At 47.5% G+C, this 13,668-nt stretch overlaps 1 protein-coding gene across 10 annotated transcripts in view; it reads left to right on the top strand.

Annotated features, from left to right (window-relative positions):
* The window catches only part of bltp1 (bridge-like lipid transfer protein family member 1), a 567,108-nt gene that overhangs the window by 497,200 nt on the left and 56,240 nt on the right, over positions 1-13,668 (top strand). The window contains exon 74 of one of the 10 annotated variants that reach the window (XM_086009779.1): positions 5,597-5,770. The exons of the other annotated variants lie outside the window; for them this stretch is intronic. Within the exon in view, the coding sequence (XP_085865905.1) occupies positions 5,597-5,685 (89 nt within the window). The 3' untranslated portion in view covers positions 5,686-5,770. Of the gene's footprint in view, positions 1-5,596; positions 5,771-13,668 lie in introns of those variants that run through there. 10 annotated transcript variants of the gene reach the window in all.

The following is a 13,668-nucleotide window of genomic DNA, read 5'->3' as shown; positions in this document are numbered from 1 at the left end:
ATACACCATAATTGCTCTTAAAGGCACATACACCACACTTTGCTATTACAACCAATAGCCTCCTATTCCTGACTCTACATTCTTGTTACACAAACAGTTCATTTTAAATGCTTAACTTAATGTTTACATTTTAATGTTGGTCATCTTCCAAAATTCTATAGACTCTGGAACAGTTCCCATGGATTGGAGGGTAGCTAATGTTACCCTACTATTCAAAAAAGGTGGTAGAGAGAAAACGGGGAATTATAGACCGGTAAGCCTGACCTCTGTAGTGGGGAAAATGCTAGAGTCCATTATAAAAGATGTAATAGCAGAGCACTTGGAAAACAGTGACAGGATCGGACAAAGTCAACATGGATTTACAAAAGGTAAATCATGCTTGACTAATCTACTGGAATTTTTTGAGGATGTAACTGGTAGAATAGATAAGGGAGAACCAGTGAATGTGGTGTATTTGGACTTTCAGAAGGCTTTTGATAAGGTCCTGCATAAAAGATTAGCGTGTAAAGTTGAAGCATATGGGATTGGGGGTAAGGTACTGACTTGGATAGAGAACTGGTTGGCAGACAGGAAGCAAAGAGTTGGAATAAACGGGTCTTTTTCCGAGTGGCAGGCAGTGACTAGTGGGGTACCGCAGGGGTCGGTGCTAGGACCCCAGCTATTCACAATATATATTAATGATCTAGACGAGGGAACTAGATGTAATATCTCCAAGTTTGCAGACGACACAAAGGATGCAGAGGAGGATGCAGAGAAACTCCAGTATGATTTGGACAGTTTGGGTGATTGGGCAGATGCATAGCAGATGCAGTATAATGTGGATAAATGCGAGGTTATCCACTTTGGTGGCAAAAACAGGAAGGCAGATTATTATCTGAACGGCAATAGATTGGGAGAAGGGGAAGTGCAACGAGACCTGGGTGTCCTTGTGCACCAGTCGCTGAAGGTAAGCGTGCAGGTGCAGCAGGCGGTTAAGAAAGCAAATGGTATGTTGGCCTTCGTAGCAAGAGGATTCGAGTACAGGAGCAAGGATGTCTTGCTGCAGTTGTACAAGGCCTTGGTGAGACCACACCTTGAGTATTGTGTGCAGTTTTGGTCGCCTTATCTGAGGAAGGATGTTCTTGCCATAGAGGGAGTGCAGCGAAGATTCACCAGACTGATACCTGGGATGGCAGGAGTGACGTATGAGGAGAGATTGGGTCGATTGGGCTTATATTTGCTGGAGTTTAGAAGAATGAGAGGGGATCTCATTGAAACTTATAAAATTCTAACAGGACTAGACAGACTAGATGCAGGAAGGATGTTCCCGATGGAGGGGGGAGTCCAGAACCAGGGGTCACAGTCTAAAGATAAGGGGTAAGCCATTTAGGACAGAGAGGAGGAGGAATTTCTTCACCCAGAGAGTGGTGAACCTGTGGAATTCTCTACCACAGAAGGCAGTTGAGGCCAATTCATTAAATATATTCAAGAAGGAGTTAGATATATTTCTTAAGGCTAAAGGGATCAAGGGATATGGGGAGAAAGCAGGGACAGGGTACTGAATTTGGATGATCAGCCATGATCTCATTAAATGGCGGAGCAGGCTCGAGGGGCCGAATGGTCTACTCCTGCTCCTATCTTCTATGTTAACATCTTCACTGCAAAGTCCTCCTCATTAACATCTGGGACTCGTGCCAAAATTGGGAGAACTGTCCCACAGACTAGTCAAGCAAATAGCCTGAAATAGTCATACTTGCAGAATCATACCTTTCAGCCCATGTCCCAAACTCCTCCATCACCATCCCTGGGTATGTCCTGTCCCACCAGCAGGATAGACCCACCAGAGGTGGCAGCACCGTGGTATACAGTCGGGAGGAAGTGGCCCTGGGAATCCTCAACATTGACTGCGGACCTTATGAAGGGAATATGGTATTGAGATAGAGGATCAGCCATGATCATATTGAATGGCGGAGCAGGCTCGAATGGCTAAATGGCCTACTCCTGCTCCTATTTTTCTATGTTTCTACAAACATGGGCAAGGAAACCTCCTGCTGATTACCACCTGCCTCTCTCCCTCAACTAATAAATCAGTACTCCTCCATGTTGAACACCACTTGGAAGAAGCACAGAGGATAGCTAGGGCACAGAATGTACTCTGGGTGGGGGACTTCAGTGTCCATCACCAAGAGTGGCTCGGTAACACTAATACTGACTGAGCTATCTGAGTCCTGAAGGGCATAGCTGGCAGACTGGGCTGGTGGCAGGTGATGAGAGAAAACCAACACAAGGGGAAAAACCTACTTGACCTCGTCTTCACCAATCTACCTGTCAGATGCATCTGCTCATGACAGTATTGGTAGGAGTGACCATTGCACAGTTCCTGTCCTCACATTTAGTACACCCTCCATCGAGTTGTGTGGCACTACCACGTTGCAAAATGGGATAGATTCAGATCAGATCTAGCAGCTCAAAACTGGGCATGCATGAGGCGCTGTGGCCATCAGCAGAAGCAAAATTGTATTCCACCACAATCTGTAACCTCATGGCCTGGCATAGTCCTCACTGTACCATTACCAACAAGCCAGGGAACCAACCCTGGTTCAGTGAGCATGCCAGGAGCCGCATCAGGCGTACCTAAAAATGAGGTGAAAAACCTGGTGAAGCTACAACATGCTAAACAGCGGAAGCAGCATGCTATAGACAGAGCTAAGTGATCCCACAACCAACGACTGGATCAAAGCTCTGCAGTCCTGCCACATCCAGTCATGAATGGTGGTGGACAATTAAACAACTAACTGGAGGAGGAGGCGCCACGAACATCCCCATCATCAATGATGGCGGAACCCATCATGTGAGTGCAAAAGACAAGGCTGAATCATTTGCAACCATGTTCAACCAGAAGTGCCAAGTGAATGATCCATCTCGGCCTGCTCCTGAGGTCCCCACCATCACAAAAGCCAGTCATCAGCCTATTCGATTCACTCCACGTGGTACAAAGAAACGGCTAAGCACACTGGATACAGCAAAGGCTATAGGCCCCAATAACATCCTGGCTGTCGTACTGAAGACTTGTGCTCCAAAACTAGCTGCGCCTCTAGCCAAGCTGTTCCAGTACAGCTACAACACTGGCATCTGTCCCCTACAAAGTGGAAAATTGCCCAGGTATGTCCTGTCCACAAAAAGTAGGATAAATCCAATCCAGCCAATTACCACACCATCAGTCTACTCTCGATTATCAGCAAAGTGATGGAAGGTGTCATCGACAGTGCTATCAAGCGGCACTTACTCACCAGTAACCTGCTTATCGATGCTCAGTTTGGGTTCTGCCAGGACCACTCGGCTCCAGACCTCCTTATACCCTTGGTCCAAACATGGACAAAGGAGCTGAATTCCAGAGGTGAGGCGAGAATGACTGCTCTTGACATCAAGGCAGCATTTGACAGTGTGGCATCAAGGAGCCCAAGTAAAATTGAAGTCAATGGGAATTAGGGGACAACCTAGCACAAAGGAAGATGGTTGTGGTTGTTGGAGGCCAATTGTCTCAGCCCCAGGACATCGCTGCAGGAGTTCCTCAGGTCAGTGTCCCAGGCCCAACCACCTTCAGCTGCTTCATCAATGACCCTTCCCTCCATCATAAGGTCAGAAGTGTGGATGTTCGCTGATGACTGCAGTGTTCAGTTCCATTCAGAACTCCCCAGATAATGAAGCAGTCCATGCCCGCATGCAGCAAGACCTGGACAACATTCAGGCTTGGGCTGATAAGTGGCAAGTAACATTTGCACTGCAAAAGTGCCAGGCAATAACCATCTCCAAGAGAAAGTCTAACCATCTCCCCATGACATTCAATGGCATTACCATTGTCGAATCCCCCACCATCAACACCCTGTGGGAGCACCATTGACCAGAAACTTAACTGGACCAGCCACACACATACTGTAGCAACAAGAGCAAGTCAAAGGCTGGGTATTCTGCGACGAGTGTCTCACCTCCTCCTGACTCCCCAAAGCCTTTCCACCACCTACAAGGCACAAGTCAGGAGTGTAATGGAATACTCTCCACTTGCCTAGATGAGTGCAGCTCCAACAGCACTCAAGAAGCCAACGGCATCCAGGACAAAGCAGCCCGCTTGATTGGCACCCCATCCACCACCTTAAACATTCACTCCCTCCACCACCTGTGCACCGTGGCTGGAGTGTGTATCATCTACAAGATGCACTGCAGCAACTTGCCAAGACTTCTTTCACAGCACCTCCCAAACCCATGACCTCTTCCACCTAGAAGGACAAGGGCAGTAGGCGCATGGTAACACCACCACGTCGCACACCATCCTTGGAAATATATCGCCATTCCTTCACCGCTGGGTCAAAATCCTGAAACTCCCTACTTAACAACACTGTGGGAGAACCTTCACCTCACGGACTCAGTGGTTCAAGAGGTGGCTCACCACCCCCTTCACGAGGGCAATTAGGAATGGGCAATAAATTCTGGCTTTGGCAGTGAGGGCCACATCCTGTGAATTATTTTTTTAAATGGTATCGGTGGATTTTCGCTTCGGTTTGTGCAAATATGTTTTGAGCATTGTAAATTTAGTGGAGGCTTTCCACAGCTACTGCTCACCCAACAGAACTTTTTTATAGTTTTGTTGTGTCCGTGTATAATAAGACACAGACTGCAGGAGAAACGGTACAACAGGTGTTTACTAAATGTGGCTCACACTGGAACTGCCTGTACAGATTACTACTCAGTGCTATATACAGGTGTGGTCACTGCCGGTACTACAGTATACATGAGCTGTAAAAAGTAGTTCCCCCCTTAAAGGTATATACATTACAATTCCTCCCCTTTTAGATTAACAGTACCATAACACTCATTTAACAATTAAATATCAAACTAATTACAATTAACACTTTTAACATACAACATTAGCTGAAAATAGTCCATTTATATATTCAGTCTTTGGGGAGGCTTCCTGATCCTTTCTGGATAGCGCCTTTCCCGAGTGTCTCGCTCTTGGTGCGGAGGCGATTCTGGCACCCTGTCGTCGGTTGGGTCATCAGCTTCCGATGCTACTGTTTCTGGGGTAGATGCGACCTGTACGTCGGGTTCCTCACCAGGTACGTATGGGCGAGGCATGGGGTTGACTTGTTCCTGTGACTCTAGGATCTGGTCAGCATGGCGTCTCACGATGTTCTCCCCAACGTCCACTCTGTACATTAGTAGGCCCTGCCGTGTGCATATCGTTCCTGGCTGCCATTTTTCTGTTCGGTAGTCGCGGGCCAAGACTGGTTGCCCTACATTGAAGCTCCTTGTTGGCTTCTCATGGATGTGCTGGAATTGCTTACTCTCAACATCTCTTCGTACGTTTGATCTGAGCAAATCCAGGCGAGATCTTAACCTTCGGTTAAAGAACATCATGGTTGGGGCATGGTTGGTGACTGCATGTGTCGCATTCCGGTAGGCGAACAGGAAATTGTCCACCTTGTGTTGCAGCGGAATGTTGTCATTGTACATAGCCTTTATTGCCTTCTTAAAGGTTTGTACGAACCTCTCGGCCAATCCATTTGTGGCTGGATGATACGGGGCGGATGTGTAATGCCTTACCCCATTTTTTTTCAAGAACCTCCGGAACTCTTTGGACACAAACTGTGGTCCGTTGTCGGAGCAAATCTGTTCTGGCAAGCCATTCCTGGCAAAAATGGTCCGTAGGACTGCAATAGTTTTCTCCGTGGTGGTGGAGGACAATTTGATGACCTCGGGCCATTCAGTGCGAGTCAGCAGAGTGCTGTGAGTTTGGGTAAGTGTGTGAGTTCTTTAATTGTTATTTCTCTTTAAATCATTCTTGATAAGATTACTTAAGCAGTTTAAGTAAAGGGGAAAAGTTAAATATTTGGGATTCTGTTGGTTTAAGAAGAGTAAAACAAGGTTACACTGCAGTAGGAGTAAATTGGCACAGCAGGCAGTGGAAACCAGTTTTCTAACCAATCAGCAGGGGTGACTCATTTGGCTGTAAACAAACAAACAGTATAAAAAGACCAGGCTAGTGCGAGCAAGCACTGAGTGCGAGTCATCAGAGTGCTGTGAGTTAGGGTAAGTGGGGTGTTAGGTGCTCTTTTCAAACTTTAACTCTGTGGGTTGTAGTTAATAAGGCCTTTCTGGTGCAGAGTGACTTGGTAAACCATTTAACTGGTGTAATTAGAGGGATTGATTTCAATTAAATCCAATTAATTAAAGGGGATACTAGCATCTATAATCGGGCAGAGGGTGTCCATAACTAACAATAAAAAATTTAATTAATTACATAGAATGGAGCAGGTGATGCGTTACTGTTGCGAGATGTGGGAGCCGGTGAACCCCATTGAGGCTCACGGTGATTACGTCTGTGACAAGTGTCTGCTGCTACAGGAACTCCAGCTCCGTGTTGATGAGCTGGAGTCTGAGTTTCAGACACTGCGACACATCAGGGAGGGGGAGAAGTACCTGGACTCTGTATCAGGAGGTGATCACACCTATCAAGTTAATTAATTCAGATGTAGCCCATGGTCAGGGACAGGACGGTGTGACTACGAGTGAGGCAGGTACGGGGATCCAGGAGGTAGAGCTGGAGGAGCCGCAGCCCTTGCTCTTGTCCAGCAGGTTCGAGCTTCTTACTCCCTGTGGGGACGGGAGCAGGGACTGCAGGGAGGATGAGCAACCTGGCCACAGCACCGTGGAACGGGGGGCCATTCAAGAGGGGGGAGTAACTAGAAATGTTGTAGTGGTAGGGGATAGTATTATTAAGGGGATAGATAGAGTTCTCTGCAGCCGAGAGCGAGAGTCCCGAAGGCTGTGTTGCCTACCCGGTGCCAGGGTTAAGGACATCTCCTCTGGGCTGGAAAGAAACTTGCAGTGGGAGGGGGTGGATCCAGTTGTCGTGGTCCATGTTGGTACAAACGACGTAGATAGGACTAGGAAGCCGGTTCTGTAAAAGGAGTATGAACAGCTAGGGGTCAAATTAAAAAACAGAACCTCAAGGGTAATAATCTCTGGATTATTACCTGAGCCACGAGCGAATTTGGCTAGGACAAATGAAATTAGAGAGTTAAATGCGTGGCTCAAAGACTGGTGTGGGAGAAATGGGTTTTGCTTCCTGGGACACTGGCACCAGTACTGGGGCAGGAGGGAGCTGTTCCGTTGGGACGGGCTTCACTTGGCCAGTGCTGGGACTAGAGTCCTGGCGGATCATATAACTAGGGCTGTAGAGAGGGCTTTCAACTAACTAGTGGGGGGGAGGTTCCTAGAGAGCAAATAATAAAAATGACAACAGAGAAGGTCATAGACTTAGGTAGCAGTGGGGAAATTAAAAACCAGAGCATGTCAGGAAGGGGCAGAAGGTATGGAGTAAAAGGTAAAGTAATAAAAAGGGCAAAAGCAGGAACTAAGTGTCACAAAACATCTTTGAAAGTTCTCTATCTGAATGCACGTAGCATTCGTAACAAAATAGACAAGTTAATGGCACAAATAACTACATATGGGTATGATCTTGTGGCCATTACAGAAACATGGCTGCAGGGTGACAATGCTTGGGAATTAAACATACCAGGTTATTTAACGATCAGGAAGGACAGGCAGGAAGGAAGGGGAGGTGGGGTGGCTATGTTAATAAAGGAAGGAATCACTGTAATACAGAGAAATGATATTGGGTCAAAGGATCAGAATAATGAAACAGTTTGGGTGGAGGTAAGGAATAATAAGGGGAAAAAAACACTAGTGGGCGTAGTCTATAGGCCGCCGAACAGTTGCAACTATGTTGGATGGAGTATCAATCAGGAAATAGTTGAGGCTTGTAATAAGGGAACATCTATAATTATGGGGGATTTTAACTATCATATTAATTGGACAAATCAAATTGGGCAGGGCTGCCTTGAGGATGAGTTCATTGAGTGTATTAGGGATGGGTTTCTTGAGCAGTATGTAACTGAACCGACCAGGGGGCAAGCAACCTTAGATCTGGTCCTGTGTAACGAGACAGGATTAATTAAAAATGTCCTAGTAAAGGATCCCCTTGGAATGAGTGACCATAACATGGTTGAATTCCATATTCAGTTAGAGGGTGAGGAGGCTGTATCTCAAACAAGCGTGCTAAGCTTGAATAAAGGAGACTATGAAGGTATGAGAGCGGAATTGAGTAGAGTGGATTGGGAAAATAGATTAAAGGGTAAGACGATACATGATCAGTGGTGTACATTTAAGGAGTTATTTTACAACTTCCAAAAAATATATATTCCACTGAGAAGAAAGGGGTGTAAAAGAAAAGACAGCCATCCGTGGCTAAGTAAAGAAATTAAGGATAGTATTCGACTAAAAACAAGGGCATATAAGGTAGCCAAATCTAGTGGGAGGATAGAGGATTGGGAAAACTTTAAAAGACAGCAAAAAATAACAAAAAGATTGATTAAGAAAGGGAAGATAGATTATGAAAGTAAATTAGCAAAAAATATAAAAACAGATAGGAAGGCCTAGAAATTGGGTTGGTAGCGCCGGCGCTGAGCACCTAAAGAGACCTAGAATTGGGGCGAAGCGCTATGTTGGGGCGGACGCTATGAAGATAGCGCCAACTCAGATATTGACTATACATTTAGCGCCTGCGCTAAGTGTTTGCGCGCGCCCGCGAGCGCAAGCAGCTCATGACGTCATTTCAGTGTGCAACGCCTTTTAGGAGCGCCTGAGCGCATATTGGGTGGCGCCCGGAGCCTTAGCGCCCAGCGCTATTAGTGACAGTTCGAGGGAGGGCTAACAGGCTCTTCTCGGAGTAGGGGGGCGCTATTTAAAGGGGACAGCTCTACTGCAGAATCTTCTGCCACTTGGCCTGCTCATTGCGCTCGCTGCTAGAGAGAGTTGGCGAGCTAATGTGGAGCGGAGTTCTGGGATTTGAGCTTTACAGTACTTGGTACCTTCAACCCTGTCCGAAGCACTTGCACCACTACACCTAAAAGCCTTTTGACCAACTGGCATCGGAATGGGAGCTTGTTTGGAGGGCGACGGGCCTCATCAGCACTCTGTGCAGCAGTCATGACGACCTGCCTTGCCCTGCGGGGAGACGGTGGCCGAACTTGCCTATCCCCCCTGCGTTGCTCCATGCTGCTTGGTCCGGCAACTGGTTCATCCTCAGAGCCACCCCCCTCCCCTCCAGGGGACTACTATCCCCAGTCTGCAGATGTCTCCGCTCCCCGGATTCTGCAATGGCTGGTCCGGATTCCTCCTGGTCCTCGCCTCCGGTGGCACTGGCACTGGCAGCTTCAGCGCGTTGAGCCCGAGTTGGTGCTGCTTCATCTGAAAGTGGGAGGTGGAAGAGTGGCTTTAGCAAAAGGACCGGTTTGCTGAAAGGCATGCCAGATTGCGGCAAGGCTCTGACATGGCTGCACGCAGGATGCATGCTGGCGGGGGGATCAAGTGGAAGGCAACAGGTGGAAAAGGTGAGAGTCTTACCCTCGCTGTCGGTAATGGGGTCGGCAGATGCAGTGGTCACAGGACCAGACAGACGTCCTCCAAGTATCTGTTGCACTCTCTCCTCCATATCCGTGAGAGTGACCACTTGTGCAGGTCCGCCACCGGTTCGACGCTGCTCCTTTCTAATCTGTGCCATCTTGGACTGCAGGGGAAAGAAGGGGAGGTTCTGTTACATGAGGCCTTGAGACCTCATCGCATGCCCCCCATGGTGCAAGAGCCCTTACATGAGGCCTTGAGACATCTGTCCATGTGTGTGGCCAGAAAGGGCCATGGGTGCATACTGACAGATGGCCATTGGCGCATCATTGCAGCAGGGTGCCCGAAGTCAGCTGCAGATGGAGGGAAGCACAAGTTTGGTAAACCATCACTCACCCTAACGATCCGTGTGAGGTCGTTGAATTTCTTCCTGCACTGAACAGGGGTCCTGGTCGCCATGCTGCTGGAATTCACCCTCACAGCAACCTCCCTCCAAGATTGTCGATAAGTCTTCTGATTTGGCCTCTTGCCATTATCCGGATACAGGACCTCTCGACGGTGTTCAACTGCAGCCACCAAGTGGTCCAGAGCCTCAGTGCTGAAGCGCTCTGCTCTCTGCCTAACCTTCTCCATAATGCACAAGTTTCTAATGCCAGACAAGGGCAAGCGCCAAATCTGAGGCCTACAGGGCGTTGGGTGTTGAAGCTCAGTCTGACTGACCCGCCCCTTTAAGAGCCGGCCGGCGCCTGTAGGTCTCGTGCTTTCCCGTAATTGAGTTCACCTGCGCTGCGCCCGTCCGCGTCGATATTGAGTAGCGCCTGACCTTTTGCGCCTTAAGAGCACCGTGCAATGGCTGATTTAGCGCCTCAATCCCCTTTGGGGGCGATGCAACCCAATATTGCGCCAGGCGGCGATAAGTTTCGTCTGGCTATAAACTTTGCGCATCGCCAATTCGAACGCCTCAAGCGGGGCTATACCCAATTTCTAGGCCTAAGAGTTTTTATAGTTATATAAAAAGAAAAAGGGTGGCTGAAGTAAATGTTGGTCCCTTAGAGGATGAGACCGGGAAATTAATGGTGGGAAATATGGAGATGGCAAAAACACTGAATGAATATTTTACATCAGTCTTTACAGTAGAGGACACTAAGAATATCCCAACACTTGACAAGCAGGGGGCTATAGGGGGGGAGGAGCTAAATACGATTAAAATCACTAAGGAAGTAGTACTTGGTAAAATAATGGGACTCAAGGCGGATAAATCACCTGGACCTGATGGCTTACATCCTAGGGTCTTGAGGGAAGTGGCGGTAGGGATTGTGGATGCATTGGTAATAATTTTCCAAAACTCCCTGGACTCAGCAAAGCTCCCGGCAGACTGGAAAACTGCTAATGTAACACCCTTATTTAAAAAGGGCAGCAGACAGAAGGCTGGAAACTATAGACCGGTTAGCCTAACATCTGTGGTAGGTAAAATTTTGGAGTCCATTATTAAGGAGACAGTAACAGGACATTTGGATAATCATAATTTAATAGGACAAAGTCAGCATGGTTTTATGAAGGGGAAGTCATGTTTGACAAATTTGCTGGAGTTCTTTGAGGAAGTAACATATAGGGTGGATAAAGGGGAACCAGTGGACGTAGTGTATTTAGACTTCCAAAAGGCATTTGACAAGGTGCCACACAAAAGATTATTGCTTAAGATAAAAAATCACGGGATTGGGGGTAATATTCTGGCATGGATAGAGGATTGGCTATCTAACAGAAGGCAGAGAGTTGGGATAAATGGTTCATTCTCAGACTGGCAATCAGTAACTAGTGGTGTTCCGCAGGGGTCAGTGCTGGGTCCCCAACTCTTTACAATCTATATTAACGATTTGGAGGAGGGGACCGAGTGTAACATATCAAAGTTTGCAGATGATACAAAGATGGGAGGGAAAGTAGTGAGTGAGGAGGACATAAAAAACCTGCAAGGGGACATAGACAGGCTAAGTAAGTGGGCAGAGATTTGGCAGATGGAATACAATACTGGAAAGTGTGAGGCTATGCACTTTGGCAGGAAAAATCGTAGAGCAAGCTATTATCTTAATGGCAAGAAACTGGAAAGTACTGAAGTACAAAGGGATCTGGGGGTCCTGGTGCACGAAACTCAAAAGGTTACTATGCAGGTGCAGCAAGTGATTAAGAAGGCCAATGGAATGTTGGCTTTCATTGCTAGGGGGATAGAATATAAAAATAGGGAGGTATTGCTTCAGTTGTACAAGGTATTGGTGAGACCGCACCTGGAATACTGCATACAGTTTTGGTGTCCATACTTAAGAAAAGACATACTTGCTCTCGAGCCAGTACAAAGAAGGTTCACTCGGTTAATTCCGGGGATGAGGGGATGGCCATATGAGCAGAGGTTGAGTAGATTGGGACTCTACTCATTGGAGTTCAGAAGAATGAGAGGCGATCTTATTGAAACATATAAGATTGTGAAGGGGTTGGATCGGGTGGATGCGGGGAGGATGTTCCCGATGATGGGTGAAACAAGAACTAGGAGGCATAGTCTTAGAATAAGGGGCTGCTCTTTCAAAACTGAGATGAGGAGGAACTACTTCACTCAGAGGGTGGTAGGTCCATGGAATATGCTGCCCCAAAAAGCTGTAGAAGCTACATCATTACATAAATTTAAAACAGAAATAGACAGTTTCCTAGAAGTAAAGGGAATTAACGGTTATGGGGAGCGGGCAGGAATTTGGACATGAGTCTAGGTTCGGATCGGACATGGCCCTGTGGGTAGCGGAGCGGGCCCAGGGGCCGTGTAGCCTGATCCTGCTCCTGTTTCGTGTGTCTAATTCTGTTAGATTCAGGAGATAGTCCTGTGATAGTGGATTGGCGGTTAGGATCAGATCAGCCATGATCTTATTGAATGGCGGAGCAGGCTCGAGGGGCCGATTGGCCTACTCCTGCTCCTATTTCTTATGTTCTTATAATGTATGACAACGTGTGTTAAAAGCCTACAGCCTGTATAAAATGGCGAATGGTTGAGAAGTAAAGCAGGATGGGAAATTCTGCCAACCTGCTCCTATTTCTTATGTTCTTATTTCGAGTGCGCATCCACGGCTATTAAAAACATTGAGTCCATGAATGGACCAGCAAAATCCAATATGCACCCGTTGCCATGGAGATGAGGGCCACTCCCATGGGTGTAGAGGGGCCTGTGGTGGTGCATTTTGGACTTTCTGGCATCCTGAGCAGCTCTTGGTCAGGTCCTCGATTTGTTTATCGATTCCCGGCCACCACACATAAGCCCTGGCTAGGCTTTTCATTTTTACCCCTCCCAGATGACCCTCATGAAGCTCATTGAGCACTCTATCCCTTAACTTGGGTGGAATTACCACTCGGGATCCACACATCAAGGTCCCCCGGCACACTGACAGCTGTTCTCTCCTTGTCGAGAATGCTGGCAACAGTGAGTCGCCATGTGCTGGCCATCCCTTCACCGTCAAATCATATACCCGAGACAGTGTCGGGTCATTTCGGGTTTCCTTTTCGATACAAGCGTTAGTTACCGGTAGGTATTCAACTATAGTCGAATGGAATATTTCGACAGGATCCACTGCTGGTGCTTCCTCCGCAGTAGGCAGTGGCAGGCGTGATAGCCCATCAGCATTTCCATGTTGTTTCGTGCCCTTACATTCAATCTCATAGTGGTGCGCCCCTAGAAAAAGTGACCATCTTTGTAGTCATTGCGCAGTCATCACCGGAACGCCCTTCTTCGGATTAAAAATGGAGACAAGAGGCTGGTGATCAGTCAGCAAGGTGAATTTCTGCCCGTGCAGATAGTGATTGAACTTTTTCACTCCCCACACTAGGCTGAGTGCCTCCCTGTCAATCTGGGCGTAGTTACGCTCGGCTGAGGTTAGTGATCGTGACGCAAAGGCTATTGGCCTCTCTGAGCCGTCTGAGAATTTGTGCGACAGCACCGCTCCAATGCCGTAGGGTGACGCATCACATGCCAACCGAATTGGTAATGCTGGGTTGTAATGGGCCAATACCTCTTTCGATGTGATTAGTGTTTTGCTCTTCTGGAAAGCTCGTCTACATTCGTCACTCCACTTCCATGGCACCCCAGTTTGCAGTAGGGTGTTCAGTGGGTGTAGTATTGTAGACAAATTTGGCAAGAACTTATGGTAGTAGTTTACCAGCCCGAGGAACGACCTCAGTTGTGACACATTTTCCGGT

The sequence above is a fragment of the Somniosus microcephalus genome, chromosome 2 (genome assembly GCF_052327205.1).
Source record: "Somniosus microcephalus isolate GS21.2 chromosome 2, FLI_Smic_1.0, whole genome shotgun sequence".
NCBI classification, from domain to species: Eukaryota; Metazoa; Chordata; class Chondrichthyes; order Squaliformes; family Somniosidae; genus Somniosus; species Somniosus microcephalus.
Note: the sequence above shows the minus strand (reverse complement) of the source record. Positions and strands in the feature narration are given on the sequence as shown.